Source organism: Manihot esculenta, chromosome 14, assembly GCF_001659605.2.
Source record: "Manihot esculenta cultivar AM560-2 chromosome 14, M.esculenta_v8, whole genome shotgun sequence".
Lineage (NCBI taxonomy): Eukaryota > Viridiplantae > Streptophyta > Magnoliopsida > Malpighiales > Euphorbiaceae > Manihot > Manihot esculenta.
Genome location: NC_035174.2, coordinates 8,980,322 through 8,997,821, shown reverse-complemented (window position 1 = coordinate 8,997,821; position 17,500 = coordinate 8,980,322). Strand labels below are relative to the sequence as shown.

The window sequence follows — 17,500 nt, the reverse complement described above, 5'->3', positions numbered from 1 at the left end:
CCAGCCAAATCCAAAATGTCATTGCTATATGTAATTAAAAATAACCAAATGCACATCCCAAAAGAAATGAAATGACAAAACTCAAAGTGAGCATGTATTATTGAAAGTAATGGTGGCAATTTTAAAATTATTGTCATTACTACATGAAAGACATTTTAGTGAGAAAACATTCTGAAATCACCGCCTTATTAACAAATTGGAATAGAATTAAAAATAAAAATAACTAAATTTAAAAGATCGCCCTTGTGCCAAGAGTAGAGGACCTCAACAACTCCCAAACAGCAACTAAACAGAGAAACAAATGTTCCTCTGCTCCTACGTGCTCTCTAGCTCTCTTTCTTTTTCTCCTCATCTTACTTTTCCTCCTTTGCTTGAATAGTTTTTATAGTATTTCAAACTATACGCTTAAAAAAAATAACACATGGCAGTAAAATTTTATATTTAAATTTAAATAGTAAAATTTTATTGGATAATGCATATGCACATAGGGAAGTTCCTAGTTGCTTTGCCAAAAACAAAGAAAAAGGGCGTAGCGGCGAGTAAAGCAAATGTTCTTATCTTCTTCGTGATCGACATGGACCACGTTATGGGGGTTTTACAGGATTTTTGACTCAAAAGCGAGGAGTAAACAGGTAAAGAGCCAATAATTATGGAATTACACAACTGACCTTTTCATTTTTTACCAAAGAAAAAAAATCATCACACCAAAAGCCAGAAACGTCAGGCTCGGACATCAACAAAACAAAGATTAATGGTTTACTGATTTAAGGAACCTTACAAAAATTTCACAGAAATGGCAACCTCCACGTTCACAATCCAATCAGATTTTCGTTCTGCTTTCCACATCGCCAACCTCATCATCCACCCCAATTTCTTCCCCTGCCGACGCGTTTCCCCGACGCGCCTCCCTTTTTCTCCGCGACGATTGCTGTCTTCTAATACTACGTCTTTTCGACTCAGAGCTTTTTCCACAGATTCCGCTGACTCTGCGATAACCGTCAAGCTTCCCGAGAAGCCCCCTGTTTGTACGGCTGATGAGCTCCACTATGTCTCCGTCGCCAATTCCCACTGGCACCTCGCTCTCTGGCGATATCGTCCTCCTCCTCAGGTCGCGCAGATGCACGCGCTGTTAATTTCCAATCTCTCTCTCTCTCTCTCTCTCTCTTGAACAATATGTTCTGAAGAAAAACTTTGATTTTTCTTTATAGGCGCCTGAAAGGAATCATCCACTGTTGCTGTTGTCCGGAGTGGGCACTAATGCCATTGGTTACGATCTCTCACCAGGAGTAAATACCTCTTTTTATTTTTCCTTTTTTTGTTATTAATTTAATTGATTAGTTTTGTTTCTGCTATAATTCTTAGGTTTTTTTTTTTTTTTTTTTTTTTTTTTGCCAAAGCTATCATTCTTAGTTTATTAGATTGAAACTTGCACTCTGTGCTCCACCAACTGTAATAAATTGTGCTGTCTGATAGTATATTTGTCCCTTTTTTTTGGAGCAAATAAGGTTTCTAGTCATACTAAGAAAAGAATACACTGAACATTTGGAATTCATGCCTGCTGGGGAACTAAAGGGCACGCGTTTATGTTTGTAGAACTCACTCAGGCTACAGCGTTGGATTTTGAAACCAGCCACCTAGTACAAAGAATTCTTCTCGAGTAGGAGTAGCCAAATCTTTAAATACGACCATACAACTTTTCGGCATCGAACCTGAAAATTCAGAACCTCTTACCGCCAATATGTGCATACTGATATATGTTGATGTTCGTTCAGATGCTCACTATATATATATTTATTTGCTTCTAGTTTGTGCAAAAAAGGAACAGACTATACATGTTAACTTGGATTCCACTCTCAAGTTGGCAAATGAAGTTAAATACTTTAATTTCCTTTTTTTACTAAGTAAATTCATATGCATAGTCTGTTTTTTGTCTACCAGAAAACAATATTTATACTGCTGGCATCTTACTGCATCTTTACTATTTGATTTTTGATTTAGTTACCTCTTTTCCGTTGAGAGGTAACTTCTGCATATCTCCTCCTCATATAAGTTTAAAACAATCTCAATAACTCTAGACATGTTAAAACAATATAATCAGCTTGCCTTTCAATAACTGCTGTGTAATGATAAACTTGCTCTTTTCTCCTACATAGCTTAGAGAGATCTGGCTGTAATAAAAAAATTTGTTAATATGTGTGGTACTGCTCTTATATTATGTCCCCACCATATGAAACCTCAACGTCTTACGCATGCATGTAATGTGTTTGCAGTGTTCATTTGCACGATACATGTCTGGTCAGGGATTTGACACATGGATTCTTGAAGTTCGAGGTGCTGGATTGAGTGTGCAGGAAACATCTCCCAAAGAGATTCAGCAGTCTGCACTTGCAGTTTCTGAACAGATGGAAGCTGTTGCTAAAACTGTAACTAATGGGGCTTTTGCCACCAACCAGCTGCCAACTAATGTTCCCAGTGCCTTGTCAGATTCTATGGATTTTGCTTTAAAGGAGGATCCAACAGGCATAGCCACTGTGTGGGATGAATCAAAGTTGGTATCAAAGTTGACTGAAACTTTTATGCGTTTGTCAGAAAGATTATCTGGCTTCCTCAATGAAGGCCAATCAAAGATTATTTCTGCCAAATTATTCGATCAGATAGCAAAACTTTTAGAAGATTCTCAGTTATCTGAACGCTTTAATGAGATAAGGGGAAAGCTTTTAAGCTTGTTGGAATCAAGACAACGCACAGTTATTGCTGGCCAAGTTAGGGATCTGAGCCAAAGGCTTGTAAATATTTTTGAGGAAGGTCAAAGATCCGTTTCACCTCAGTTGTTTGACTTGCAAGAGCGTCTTTCCACAATAATAGAAGATTTCCAGAAACAGCTGGACTTAATTGTGCAGTACAACTGGGATTTTGATAATTACCTAGAAGAGGATGTTCCTGCTGCGGTGAGGTGACATTTTATCTTGCTGAGATGCTATATTCATAATTCATTTTTTGTCTGTACAATTAATATATCTATGATACCATTCCTTGGCGTATCCTAATTGATAATCATATCTCTTCTTTATAGAGGAGGTCTATCATTAAAATTCCTCCCTGAACAATTAACGGTAAAGAAAAGATTATTTCCCAAAAAAAAAAAAAGGCATGCTCTTCATAAGTAATTAATAGTATTCAAATACCTGTGTAGATGGAATACATAAGAGCAGAAAGCAAGCCAAAGGATGGTAAATTGCTCGCAATTGGACACTCCATGGGAGGCATCTTGCTTTATGCTATGCTTTCACGACGTGGTAAGATAAACTTCTGCCATATTATTGCTCCTTTTACTCATTGTGTGCCTATTGCATGCACATCACATGGCATGCTCGATTCGGGTTTCATTTGGTTTGAATATCATCGTTCATTGATCCCTTATTGATGAAAGTTTTTGCTTGCTATATTTGTTTGTATTCCCAATACTAAGGCTAACTAGGTTTTAAAGTTAACGTGTAGTCAAGGAATTCAGTCGGTGGCTCATAACTTTGATGATTCAATCAAATCGTGAACCAAAATAGATGGAAATATTGTTCAAAGTATGTCCAAAAAAGGAAAAGAAAAAGGAGAGAAAGTGTGGTTCAAATAAACTTGTCAACTTCATATGAACTTGCCAACTATGTATAACAGGGGAAGTTTAAAAGTGAAATATCATAATTCTTCCTAAATTTATTCCCTTTGATGATCGTGCATTGAACTGGTTAACAACTTGTAGTTGTATTTAGATGTGGGCCTGGTCCAGGTTTGGACCAGAACCAAAAAAATACTTATTTAACCAATAACAGTTTGGATTTATCCAATGGTCAAAAAACTCTATTGGATTTGATCAAACTAGATTGAAACGAAATGGAATCAAGGAAACCCTTTGGTCCTGTCTTAGGTATCCAGGCCTTAGGACCATAACGCTGGTCTGCTTCTGGCCTGGAACCAGACCATGCACATGCTTAGTTGTATTGCTTTATTCTTCTGTACAATGTATACTTTATATTAAAAGTCTAAACTCTAAACTTGATTGTCTATGTCAATTTTTAGTGCCCCAGGCCCCAGCTTTTATTGTGTTTGTGTTGGTATCAACGATTGCCATTTCTTGTGTTGGACTTTATCTTGATGTGGAAGGCTGCAAGCCCTCTTCAGTCATGCTGTATTTCTGCTAATAAGAAAAAACCATAATATGCCATACTTTAAAAGAAAAGAAAAAGTCTTATCTGAGTCTGACACATCTTGCATAGGCAAGCAACAATTATTGGAAATCCTACCATCATATTCCAATCAAAATCCCTCTATACCCGGCTCATTGAATTTTCCCTAGTTTGTTTGGTTGGAACTTCTAAAAATAAAGTAAAACAGGTAATGTGTTAGCAGACCCAGCCTCAGCCAGAACCAGATCCAACTATATAAGTGACAGTTGATGCTGCCACGTGTTGCTGCCAGGTTTTAGTTGTCATTTTTAAGTTATTAATTATTGTCCTATTTTTAGGAGTTATGTATTCAGTGGTTAAATCATGTTCTTAGTGGTTAACCCATAATGTGGATAGTGTAAATTAGTTTGACTTTTTCTTAGGAGGGTGATCCCCTGTATTGCTTAATAGTTTCATGTTTTTAGAAAATGGTTATTTCAATAAATAAGGTATAAGAAAATTTTCTAAAGTTTTTTAGTACTCCAAATTAAGAGATTTTCAGGTTCTCCCTAAAGAGCTTGTTCCATTGCAACAATAGATTGCAAAAAAAAAAAAATCGTCCCTAGAAAATTTCAGCTATAGACTTATAATTTGATTCATTCCTAAGGACCCTAACATTTTGCACCAACCACTAGACCTGCGGTTGGTGCAAAATGTGGGCATGAAAATTTCAGCTATAGACTCAAAACGTCTTGTCTTTCGAGTTGGAAGCCTTATCCAAGATTAGAAAATACAGCTTTATCTCAGTGGATTGCAAGAATACATCCCTGTGGGCATGGAATTGCACCAACCACTAGACCTAGTCACAGCTATGAGTATGTTAAGACTCTATGGATGGAAAAATGGATCCATATGTACCGTAAGTTCTTCAACCATTCATCTTAATAAACAATAGAAGCAAAAGGTACCTGAATAATTAAGCACTTGAATTGCGATGAGATAGAGGAACGACGACGGAAAGGGCTTTATTTTAATTGTGATGAACCCTTTGTTCGAGGACATCAGTGCAAGAAGCTATTTTGGCTAGATTTAGCAGATGAGTGACCTGGGAGATGTCACAACGAACCAACTACTGGCTAACTATTCCTAGAAATTCCCTGAGTTTGCGCTTAAGGACAAGCGCATGGTGGAGGAGGAGAGTAATGCTAGCAGATCCAGCCTCAACCAGATCCAACTACAAGTGACCGCTGATGCTGCCACGTATCTCTGGCAAGTTTCAGTTGTTATTTTCTCAAGTTATTAATTGATTGTCCTATTTTCAATAGTCATGTAGTTAGTGTAGTTAGTGGTTAAGTCATGTTCTTAGTGGTTAACCTATGATGACAAGTTAGTTTTATTTTTTCTTAGTGGGAGGAGGGTGATCCTCCATGTTGCTTAATGGTTTCCAATTTTTAGGAGATGGTTATGTCCCTCTCTTGTATTTAAGTGCAACAACTCAATAGAAAAAGTATAAAAAAAATTTTTCAAAATTTTCGGGTACTTCAACTCAAGAATTTTTCAGGTTCTCTCTAAGAAGACTGTTCTATTGCAACTATAGGTCGCAAAAAGAAAATTCCATCCTCAGAAAATTCCAGCAACACACCCATGACTCGATGTATTTCTAAGGACCCTAACATACTGATGCTTTTTGGACAAACACATTACTCAACTGGGGTTGCACTTTTCTACCACATAAATCCAATTATTTCAAACCTAAGAGGATTTCAACTTGAGATTTCCAAGTTGTAATAATAAATTGATGAGCAAACATGGCTTCCCTTATTATGAGATCTGATTACATGTGAGAAAAAACAAATGTTTCCCATTTATCTAGGGTGTCTATTTTATCCATAATTTTATCTTTTTCTTTCCCTTGTTTTTATTTGGTGCAACAAAGAACAAGATCTCCTTTTGTTAATATTTAATATTCATGGCATATTTATCATTTGACTAGGTTGTGAAGGAAGAGACTCCGGGTTGGCTGCTATTGTTACTCTGGCATCATCACTTGATTATACAACTTCAAATTCCAGACTCAAATTGCTTTTGCCTCTTGTAGGTGGTCAGGCTTTAAATTTATGTGCATAAACTCTTTGTTTCCTATAATGGCTGTGAAACAAGTGATATGAAGGAAATTGTCATGCAGGCAGATCCAGCTCAGGCTCTTAGTGTACCTGTTGTTCCTTTGGGGGCATTATTGTCAGCAGCATATCCTCTTTCATGTCGTCCCCCTTACGTGTTGTCTTGGCTTAATTATCTCATATCAGCAGAAGACATGATGCATCCAGAGTTGTTAGAAAAGCTCATCTTGAACAACTTTTGTAAGTATAGCCACACTTATTCTGGTTGACCTAAAATGTTGCAGCTTTTATAGTTTTTCAATCTAAATATATGAAGTTAATTAACTCTAGGTTGGTTCATGAATTGGATTTTGGCCTTCTCTTTTGTGTATGGGGTGAATTAAAAGCCTAAATATGCAAATGGACTGGTAAACATAGAAGACCAATTAAGTTCTTAGTATGCTATTCATGGTAGCTCAGGAATTCTTTCCACTAATATAGTACAGTGGAAAGCTGACAAATGCAAACATGGATGAGGGATTAAGAGGATTATATTTATTTTTCCATGTATCTAGATGTGAATTCTAACACCATTTAAAAGTTCTTTACCTCTGTAGTTGATCTCAAATTCTAAATCCCAAACAGAGGAGGAAGGTTGCCATATTGATGGTCAATGGAAACCATATCTACATGCTATATGTTAAGTATGTTAGCTATAATAATAAGAAAATTAGCTCAATAGATTTAGTCAGCTACGACTGCATCCATTACAAAAATGGGATAAAGGGTGTAGGTTGAGATTTGGGGTACTGTTGGTAAAAGGGTAAGGTTTGGAAATTTGAATGATGTGCTTGTGAGGAAAACTTCATGGCCTTTTGTCTAATAACATATGGTCATTGTTAGAGTGGGATTTTGTTTAATAGACGAAATTATCAGTGCAACAAATTGCTGTCAAATATGGGCATATGCACGAGTAAGATTTTCATTGATTTTCTTTTCTTTTCTGATCGTGCATATTGCTTTATATTTGTCCCCTTTTTCACATTATTCTTCCTTTTCTTGAACTTCCTCCCCCCCCCCCCCCAACCAAGATTTCTTGCTTTTATTTTGATTCATTGAAAGGGTGCCTTCTTGCCTCTTATTGGCCAATTCTGAAGTTGTGGATTTGTTTATGACGAGGCTAGAATAGGGCTTTGCCAAACAAGAATTACTTCCCTTTCTCTTTCTTTTCTCCTGTCTTGATCTTCTTCTGTTTCTCTTCCCTGCTGCTTTTACTTCTGCAAATCTCGCAACACAGAAGCTTATAAAGTTCGAGCTCATCAAGCATGATTGTGCAGTTGTTGATTAATAAAACGAATCCATTTGCATCATATTTGCTACATTATCTTGAAATTGGTTCCCCTTTTCTTGCTACATTATTTTTTCTTTGGAACAAAAATGTGAGGTCTGATTTTTATTGGCAGGTACAATACCCGCCAAACTTATCTTGCAACTTACAACAGCTTTTCGGGATGGTGGATTGTGTGATAGGAGTGGTAAAGTTTTATACAAGGATCATCTACACAAGAGCAATGTACCTGTGTTAGCCTTAGCCGGAGACCAAGATCTAATTTGTCCACCTGAAGCTGTGGAAGGTATGTTAAACAGTGATGACTTTTCTTTCTGCCTTTATGGATATGAATCTTTGATGTCTCTCATAATGTTTTGAATGCCCCAGAAACTGTTAGGCTCATTCCCAAGGAATTGGTTACTTATAAAGTGTTTGGAGAACCTGGAGGTCCGCATTATGCACACTATGATTTGGTGGGAGGAAGACTGGTATGCACTTCCAATTTTAGATTGTCATCCTGAAGAACACTGTAGCATCTTGTTAGATTCTCTAGCTTATATCTTCATTGCCTTGTGTAGTGATTTTTTTCCCTATTTTTTATTTTCCTCAGGCAGTGGAGCAAGTTTATCCTTGCATAACTGAATTCCTTAGCCATCATGACTGACCTGATTACTAGGCATATTGAACTTCATTACCCACACAACTCATTGCTGCAGCAAGGACGATTTCTACCGGGACATGAAATGCATGTCTTGGATGATAACCATGTTCTATTCAAATAATTGCGGAAGTAGACATTTACCTTGTTGAAGTGATACATCTACATCTGAAGTTATGCACAAACAAATGAAGTTTGCATGAGCTTCAGTGGAGATTTTTGAAGGTGAATGAAAGTGTCCAAAAGAAGATAAATGCTCATGTTTCCACATTCATTTCATCAAAAGGTCAAATGTGGCTTACTTTCTTGTAAAAAATAAAATAAAATGACTTTACAGAATGATTTGATCTTGAATAGATTGTTTGTCTCATATCCAAATCTGTGTACCCATTTAGAGTTGTATTTTATCTTATTTTGCGATATATACATGAATCACTGGTTGTTGAACGGTGTTTATGTCTCAATATTGCTAATTTCCCAAGATCAAAATTGTTGTGGCGCGTGAGCTGCTCTAGCTGTGTGCCATTTTCATATCATTTTCTAAAAAAGGAGGATAGAATTGATTCGTGGCATGTCCTAGTACAGAGTTCAGATTGAGAGTGTTTGGACTTTGGAGTTGCTAATAGGTGGGTTGCAAACCATTCTTAGCTGTCTGAACGTATGCTTGTTTTTTATGCTTTAGGATATGTTTTTTTACACTCATTAGAAGGTTAAATACTTAGATGAGCCAAAATCTAGAAACTAGTTTCACTATATAGCTAGAAGCTACAACAGGACGTAAAAGAATTTCTGCCATTTACTCTATATTGTTCCCAGTAGGTGAATTTGTTGCGTAACTCCACCTTTTTGTAGAGTCATTCTTAGGATAATGAGCTAGCTGAAACGAGCTGAACTTTTGATGGAGCAAGCTACTAAGCATGCGCAAGTTGTTCAAAGCCTTTCCTGCTAAGTTTGAACAATCTCTTGGCTTAGCTTGATTTCTTTTTCTCGTGGTGATGAATGGTGATAGGGTATTAAATTCAGGGTTTAAACTTTGATGATAGGATGGGAAACTGAGAATCAGGATCTTCTCAATCTCCTTTCCACGGAGATCAATTGCTTCTTGTAATCCAATGACCCTCATGCATTATCAGAGTATCCTATGTCAAAAAAAAGGTTTCATCCATGGAGCACTATCCCTTCAAAGCAAGGCAGAGTGGTATGGGTTGTGTGCAGATCATTGTCCCCCTTGCAAGAGTTACACTACAGACAGCTCTGAAAGAGTTCCCAACCCGAAGCTTATAATCAAAAAACCACTAAAACTGCTTGCTTTAGGGTCATTTGGTTATAAATGTTTGATTCAAGTCCCAGGAGAGACCCTTGTTAAGCACTAACAGGATCATGTAATGAAGTGCTGATCGTGTAACACATTCTGTTTATTGTTATAGTTGGTGCCAAGCAGTTCCATCCTGATAAACTTTTGGATTTTCAACCTGAAAAGCAGAACCAATGTAGCAATGTTGGGTTGCAGAATCTAAACAAACTTTTGTTATAATCACTTTGGCCATCCCTTGTTTTTCTGTTTTGTAGTAACTTCCCTGTGTGCTTACATGTTGCTACTATCAGAAGTAACAGAAGATGATAAGCACCACTCAATGATTGATAATGGGTCATAAGATTGCTTGTCTTCCATGTTTGCCCATTTGGTCCCTACTTGTACTTCCAATTCTGTTTTGCAGATTCAGATAGAGGCCACCAAATTATTTATAAATAGTGTTCTCCCTACCAGGTGCAAATCAATGCACCTTAATATCCAGTCATTTCTGCAATATAGTAATGGAGTCCAACACATCAGGCTTCTTTCTGAATCCTTCAGCTCTTCACTCGGTTTACTATCAGGCAAAGGATGATGATGGTATTATTGATCTGGGTCTTAGTCTCAGAACCTTGCAACCTGAAGCTTATCATCCATCAGGACATTGTATGCCTCTTCATCCTTTATTTATTAATTGTTTCTTCTTTTACTATAGTCATCATCTAGAAACTCGCACAAAGTTTTTGCAGAATCATTGTTTGGAGAAAAGATAAAAATCCATTAATATAGTAGCTAAAACTTTATAAGCCAGAAAATGACCAAGTTCTCATGGAAGAAATAGATGTTTGTCTGACTGCAAAAGTCAGCTTAACATGATTAGGCTTTATATATTAACCGAGTATAATAAGTTATTTATTTATGTTTTCTCTTTTCTATAACAAAGTCTGGTTGATTTGCTTATTTTTGAGGCAGCTAATCATAACTGTATAAAGACATTCAAAGTTCTCTGCACAGCAGAAGTAAGGATCGGACATGGATACATTCCTGACTACTTCCAGTGTTACCGACCACATATGCTACCAACTTACCATAAAACAATCGCCTGGTTGCAGAAAGCTTAAAATATTTTCTTAGATAGATGAAGCTTTTTTTAAAAAGAACTGGAAATAGATGGCTACAAGAAGCTGCTGGTGCTGACTCTGGCTAACGTATATCAGACTAAGTTCAAATTGGTGTTCTCTGAACTAAGCTGGTTACAGAAAATTTACATTGGATAGCTTAGAAAAACTAAGAAATGATAGAGGGAATGGAAAAATAGTAGAAATACTGAACTAATTTCTAGCAACAAAACATAAAAAAAAATAGACCCATTTGAATCAAACTTCATTAGAGCAATGGGTAGAGCTTGCTCTCATTTGGACTCTCCACCATCAACAATATTTAGATATTTGATAAACTTCATTTTTTTCCTACAAATTACTACCAATATAATTATGATTTCAACATTGGAGGAGCTATCCCAATCAAGTGGGGTGATACTGATTAATTACATTTTTCATTTTGAGAAGACGATTACATTATTTATTTAGTTTGCTGAAATCCTCAGACAGGTCTAACTAGAGTTTCTTGTATACGTATCAGTCATGAGTCAGGAGGGGTATGGTGAACTGATGGCCTGGCCGCCTCAGGCAAATCGGTTGGCAAAACATTCAAATTCAGGATATCAAGGAATTACACAAGAAGAATGTGATGAGGACTCCGAGGGGGTGCAAAGCAAAGAAAATTGGGCTTATGTAAAGGTAAACATGGATGGGGTAGTTGTTGGCAGGAAAATTTGCATACTTGATCATGGTGGTTACTCCAGCCTTGCAATTCAGCTAGAAGACATGTTCGGTAGGTAGCAAAAATACATGGCCTTGGAGCATAGAAATTTTCTTCTATAAAACTAAACAGCATAATTCAAGATTGATTAATTGTTTCAGGAAGACATGCTGCAACTGGGTTAAGGCTGTTCCAGGCAGGCTCTGAATTCTGCTTGTTTTACAAGGACAGGGAGGAGAACTGGAGGACTGTTGGTGATGTCCCTTGGAAGTAGGTTCTTTACTGCTTTTACACAACTATGTTTCTTCTTTGTAATAGATCAGATACAGTAGTATAGTGAGTCATTTTCTGAATCTTAAACAGGGAATTTGTTGAAAGTGTGAAACGTCTGAGGATTGCACAAAGAAAGTGAACCTCGTCTGCCTACCAAATTCATGTTGAAGTTGTATTCTTAGCTCTCTCTCTCTACAGCAGCCAATGTTATTTTGCATGTTTTGAATCAATCTAGTAACACCTTTGTGGTAAATCTAGTTAGTCTATCTCCTAATTGTTGATCCAGTAATAAAAAATTCTAGTATTTTTCAGTGTCATTATGGTTGATATTTTTAGTTCTCTTATCTGATTTTTAATTTGTTTGCTCTATATCCAAAAAAAACTGAAAATGACCCATTTAACAAATTCTTTCGAACTGCGAAACTTTCGCATTAAAATTCAAGTAAGTCTAAATATAAATAAAAAAAGTAAAGAAGAATTACCATTTTGTTATGATATAATTGGTCTACTAGTGCAATGCAAATGCCTATATAATACTCAAGAACAACAAATCTGGAATTCTTTAATGGTAGCTATTGAATTCTGGTAATCACCAAGAACTGAAGCCTATGGTCAAGATGCTGGTGCTTGAATTGACTAAAGACATTCCAACAAGAATCTGAGTTAAAGTCAAATAAAATTTGAAAAATAAAAAAAAAAAGAGAAAGTTGATTGTTTAAGGACAATTAAATCCAAAGAACAGCTAAGGAGTTCGTCCTTGATTGGAGGAGACCATTCCCTACATTTGCGCCACATGGCTGGGTGTCTAAAATAATAATTTACAATTACAGTGTGTTTGAGCACGAGACAGTTGAGAACAGCTTGAATTTTTACTTTATGCTTGATGTCTGAAGCTGCTCTGATAAATGTATAAGTTAATTATAAAAAGGAAGACGAAACAAAATTTACCCTTTTCTTATAAATTATTAATTTCAGAGTAATTAATTAATTAATTAATTATAGCTTAGGCTTCTTTTTCTCTTGCCAAGAATTGTGTTTCGTTTATCATCTCCACCACATCCATTTGCAGCATCTTTCCCATGTACTTAAGAGGAAAAAAAATTATCTGAGTGTTTATATTTTTAGATTATTTAGTAGTTTTTTTTATTCCAAAATTATTTAATTAAAATATTATTATATTCTATAAAATTAAATTTTTTTATTACTCTTATTAAAGAGAACACTACTTAATATATAATTCATTAATAAATTTAACTTTTAGAAGAAAAAAAATTTACAAAAAATCATCACTAAGGCAATTTTTTTCCCATGGCTTTAGAGCTGGGACAGTCTTTTATGACCTCCATGGTCAAACATAAACAGGTTCCTTCTTTCCATGTGCTGGACGGAATTTCTTATATATATATATATATATATTTTTTTTTTCTTATTACAGATTGGGAGATGCAATAACAAATAATTAACTTTTCTTTAACAGTACAAAAGAAAAAGACAAAGGTCTGCAATAAGAGCAAGAAGACGACAAACGCCGTTTGCTTTCACATATACACTAAAACAAGCAACAGTACAAAAGCAGCTGCTGCCTCTCACACCATGCTCCTAAAGCAGACCCACGATCATCTTCCCCTCATGCAATTAGATAAAGCTCAAAAATCCTACCAGAAACAAATCTCATTATTTACTTTTACACTTTTTTACTGATTGCAATCAACAATTAATCCTGAAACTAAAAAATACACCCCAAATTATCAGTTGCAATGGATTTCTCAGTCAGAGGATGATACAGCCAATCTACTTAAGGCTTCAGAGACATGCCTCATTGTAGGTCTCCTTTCACTGCTGCTGTGAACACAAGCCATTGCTATCTTTAGAACTGCAATAATTTCTTCTTCTTTGTCCACATCTGGGGCTAAATATGGATCTAAAACATCTGCAAGTGGTTTTTGTTCTTCAATGCAAAGCTGAATCCATTGAACAAGATCCATTTCTGAGGTACCCATTTGCACCACTGGAAATCTTCCTGTGATCATTTCTAGTAAGATCACACCATAAGAGTACACATCCCATTTCTGTGATGGTTTTATCACTTTAAGTGCTTCAGGGGCCTGGTAATAAGATCCCAAATTTGTTGATGAAACTGTAGCTACTTCTGAGCTAGGTGCACTCTTTTGCTGCCTTTCTTGTGGTTTCTCTGCAGCAACTCTAGTAGATTGCACTGTTGGGGACCCTCCGGCGATATTAGCGAGGCGTCCAAGTCCAAAATCAGAAATGTGTGGTTCCATGTCATGTCCAAGAAGTATATTACTTGGCTTTATATCTCCATGAACATACTTTTTAGGACTGAATTCATGAAGGTACACCAAGCCTTTTGCAATCCCCTTGATGATTTTCAACCGGATAGACCAAGATAATGGCGTAAATGAAACCATTCCAGGCTTCCCTAAAGACAGTAAGAAAGCAGATGAACAGTCAAAACCCGTCTAAGAATCCAATTTATTATCATTAATGGAAATAACAGAAAATAGAAATGTGTTTAATTTGCTACAAAGGGATTTCTAGAACTTACCATGAAGTGCAGTAGCAAGGCTTCCATTAGGTATATAATCATAGATTAGCAACTTCTCATCAACAGACCAGTAATAGGCTCTGAGTGTTACAATATTAGGATGCCTTAGCTTTCCAATTGCTTCTACTTCTGTCTGAAATTCCTTAAACCTTTGAGAGCCCCCTTCTCCCAATCTTCTCACAGCCAACGTGAGCCCATCTTCAAGCACAACTTTGTACACAATCCCAATTCCACTCTTTCCCAAAACAAAAGCAGAAGCCTTAAGCAGCTCATCTAAATCAAAAGCTACCTGTGTGTCGAGCGGCACAAGATCATACTGCTCCACATTCTCAGATAGAGTTTCAGATTCATCCTTCCTAAAGCACAGACATTCTTGCCTACCCTTCCCTCCCTTGTCGAAAACGTAGCCACTTTCATCCTTATTCTTACTACAAGCACAAACCCTTGAATAACAATACGAAAACAACAATCCGACTAGGCAAATTCCGAGTATATCACTCACAATGATTGCAATAACAGCACCCTTACTCAGTCCTCTTCCTTTCCCAGTTCTTCCACCATTATTATCCAAATCTTGAGATGGGTAGTTATTAGGCAAAAATGGAATTGATGAAGGTGAACTTGCACCAGGAGTATTGGAGGAACAAGGGTTTTTCAATGGAGGACCGCAGAGCCCCGGATTTCCTATAAATGCTGTTGGTCCTCTGTTCATCAGCGCACCATTTTGTGGTATTGGACCAATCAAATTGTTGTAAGTTAGATCAATGTAAACCTTCTCAGGAAGGTTTCCAAGACTAGCTGGGATTGAACCAGTGAAATGATTATGGGAAAAATCAACAGTTCCTTGCAAACTAGACAAATTTCCTATATCACTAGGAATTGAACCATTCAGTTTATTGAATGAAAGATCAAGTCTTTCAAGAGAAACCAAACCCGTACCTACCCCATCTGGCAAAGAACCAGTGAAGTTGTTTTGGCTTAGATCAAGGGTTCTAAGCCTTTTACATTGAACAATTGATGTGGGTATTGACCCATTGAAGAAATTCTGTGATAAATCTAAGCTTTGAAGGTATTTAAGCTTGCCAAACTCATTTGGCAAAGACCCAGATAAAGCATTCCCATAAAGGACCAGACTCTGTAACCCCAGAGCTTGAAAAAGCTCAGTAGGCAAGCTACCGAAGAACCTATTATTCCTCAAATTTACATGTCTGAGGTCAGAAAGAGACCCAAGAGAAGAAGGAAGAAACCCATAAAGTTTTTTCTTTGGAATGCTAATAGAGACAACTTTTTGCTCCTTGCATGTAACCCCATTCCATGAACAAGGGGTCTCATCAGAGGAGTTCCAGTTCCTTAAAGACCCTTCTGGGTCTTCATATATGGACTGCTTGAACGACAAAAGTGTAAACCCTTCAGTATTCAAAGAACTCACTAACCCATTAGAGTTACAAAGAACAAAAACCAGCAAAATCAAGAAAAACATATCCACAAATCACCAAAAAAAAAAAGAAAGAAAAAAGAACAGGAATTGACCGTTGGAGAATGTTGCAAAACTGAAGGCTCACAATTCTTACCTTCCAGCACCAGAAGAGCAAATAAGACTGAAGAAGAGCTCAAGGAAGACAAAGGAGCCTACAGAGGCGAGAGAACAAGAGAGAGAGAGAAGTGTGAAAGGTGAGAAGAAAAGTAAAGCGTCCTGCAAAGCTAGACCTTGGGAAGATAGATAATTCGAGTGGAATGAAAACCAAATGGAAAAAGATGGAGTCTGGTGAGAAAAAACCATACTGTGTAGTAGCGGTGTCTTTCTTCAATTTCTAGTGTATTCAATTTAACGTGATATTTTGAAAACATTGTAATTACGATTAAGTCCCCATAGTTATCTTTAATTGCATATAACGACATTTTGCGTGACATATAATTTAGTCTCTGTTGATACATAGAAAATTTAAAAGTATTTTTTTAATAAAAAAATATTTTTAATAAAATAATTTATTTTTATTATTTGATTTTAATTTTAAAATATAATATATTAACAATAATATTTTAAAATATAAAAAATAATTTTTTCTTAAAAAAAGTCATTTTTTTAACATAATTTAATTTTTTAAGAAAATAATTTTTATTAATTAATTTTTCTAAATGTTTAAAGTACATATAAAGAAATAAAAAATATTTTCTATAAAATAAACTGTGCCTTAATCCCTAAATAATTTTCAAAACCCTTAATTTAAACTTCTGATTTTCAGTTTGAAATGATTTGTCACTTAATTTTTGTTCTGTAAATTTATTTTAAGTTGTTGTCAATTATAAATTAAGTAATTTTTTATTAACTATTTTTTTAAAATATCCATCAGAACGTATATATATTTTTTTTGAAAAAATACATTTTAAAGAAATATTTCCCTTAAAAGTAAATTGAGCCTTATATTTGAAAATCTACATTTCAATTAATGTAAAATATAATGCAGAGTATAGTTGGAAATGAATTTTTAGTATTACATATTTAATTTGACGGTAAATATATTAGAATAATTTTGAGAGATTTTAAATTTTAATTTTTTTTATTAAAAAGTGTAAATTTTATAATAATAAAATATTTTTATAATTGTGGGGTTGAGTGAATGGAAAAATAAAAAAGAAGTGGACAGCCATGATAGTTGCACATTGGCTATGAACCGTTAAGGGGAAACAATACCATCATGACTGTTAGCATGGTCCCATTCCCCCACCCCCATACTATACAATTCTTAATTACATGTTACCTTGTATTCATTAGACTTGTAGTTTTATGAAATTAATAATTTAATATTTTTTTAATAAAAATATTAAAAATAATTAATGAATATTGAAATGAGTAATAATAACCGAGTATAATAAGCTAGCTCATGGCCCATACTACGAACAAGCTTCAGATCTTGAAGAATCGACCAGAGTCCATGGGCAGCAAACTCTCGCCAACAGAATGGTTGAGTTCCTTCTTTTCTAATTAATCATTCACAAGATAAATTAAGAACCCACGTATTATTCCTGTCACATCATTAAGAGTCCATTCCTATGGAGAGAGAACTGGGCATGAAGGAGCTCAAAGTTGTCGTAGGAGCTATGATACACCAACCTTGGTAGCAACTTAACAATCCTAAGAACATGCATGGTTGTCTCCGCGCGTGTGACCCATGCAAATAGTGCAATTCGAGACTTCAGTTAAATGCCTGCTCATTTTTTATTTTACAAAAAGTTAAAGAGATTTTATTTTTTTAAAGGGAAAACAACTTATTTAGTTATATCTAATTAAATTATTTATTAAA

General features: G+C 35.7%; 3 protein-coding genes across 3 annotated transcripts; 2 read left to right on the top strand and 1 right to left on the bottom strand.

Moving 5' to 3' along the window:
• Window positions 1-462: 462 nt before the first annotated feature.
• LOC110600086 lies at window positions 463-8,691 on the top strand. Its single transcript, XM_043950415.1, has 9 exons — window positions 463-1,108; window positions 1,209-1,286; window positions 2,271-2,948; window positions 3,194-3,296; window positions 6,151-6,251; window positions 6,343-6,517; window positions 7,720-7,890; window positions 7,974-8,074; window positions 8,197-8,691. Exons 1-9 carry the CDS (start codon window positions 794-796, stop codon window positions 8,248-8,250), a joined length of 1,776 nt encoding a protein of 591 aa, XP_043806350.1. The 5' UTR covers window positions 463-793; the 3' UTR covers window positions 8,251-8,691.
• Window positions 8,692-8,837: 146 nt separating this feature from the next.
• On the top strand, window positions 8,838-11,936 carry LOC110600087 (auxin-responsive protein IAA32). The gene is made up of 4 exons (XM_021736805.2): window positions 8,838-10,204; window positions 11,180-11,431; window positions 11,521-11,629; window positions 11,723-11,936. Exons 1-4 carry the CDS (start codon window positions 10,060-10,062, stop codon window positions 11,769-11,771), a joined length of 555 nt encoding a protein of 184 aa, XP_021592497.1. The 5' UTR covers window positions 8,838-10,059; the 3' UTR covers window positions 11,772-11,936.
• A 1,140-nt stretch (window positions 11,937-13,076) lies between these two features.
• Window positions 13,077-15,984, bottom strand: LOC110599611 (receptor protein kinase-like protein ZAR1). The gene is made up of 2 exons (XM_021736078.2): window positions 14,199-15,984; window positions 13,077-14,072 (listed from the first exon to the last, which is right to left on the bottom strand). The coding sequence occupies exons 1-2, from the start codon at window positions 15,676-15,678 to the stop codon at window positions 13,399-13,401; spliced, it is 2,154 nt and encodes a 717-aa protein (XP_021591770.1). The 5' UTR covers window positions 15,679-15,984; the 3' UTR covers window positions 13,077-13,398.
• Between the last annotated feature and the right edge of the window lie 1,516 nt (window positions 15,985-17,500).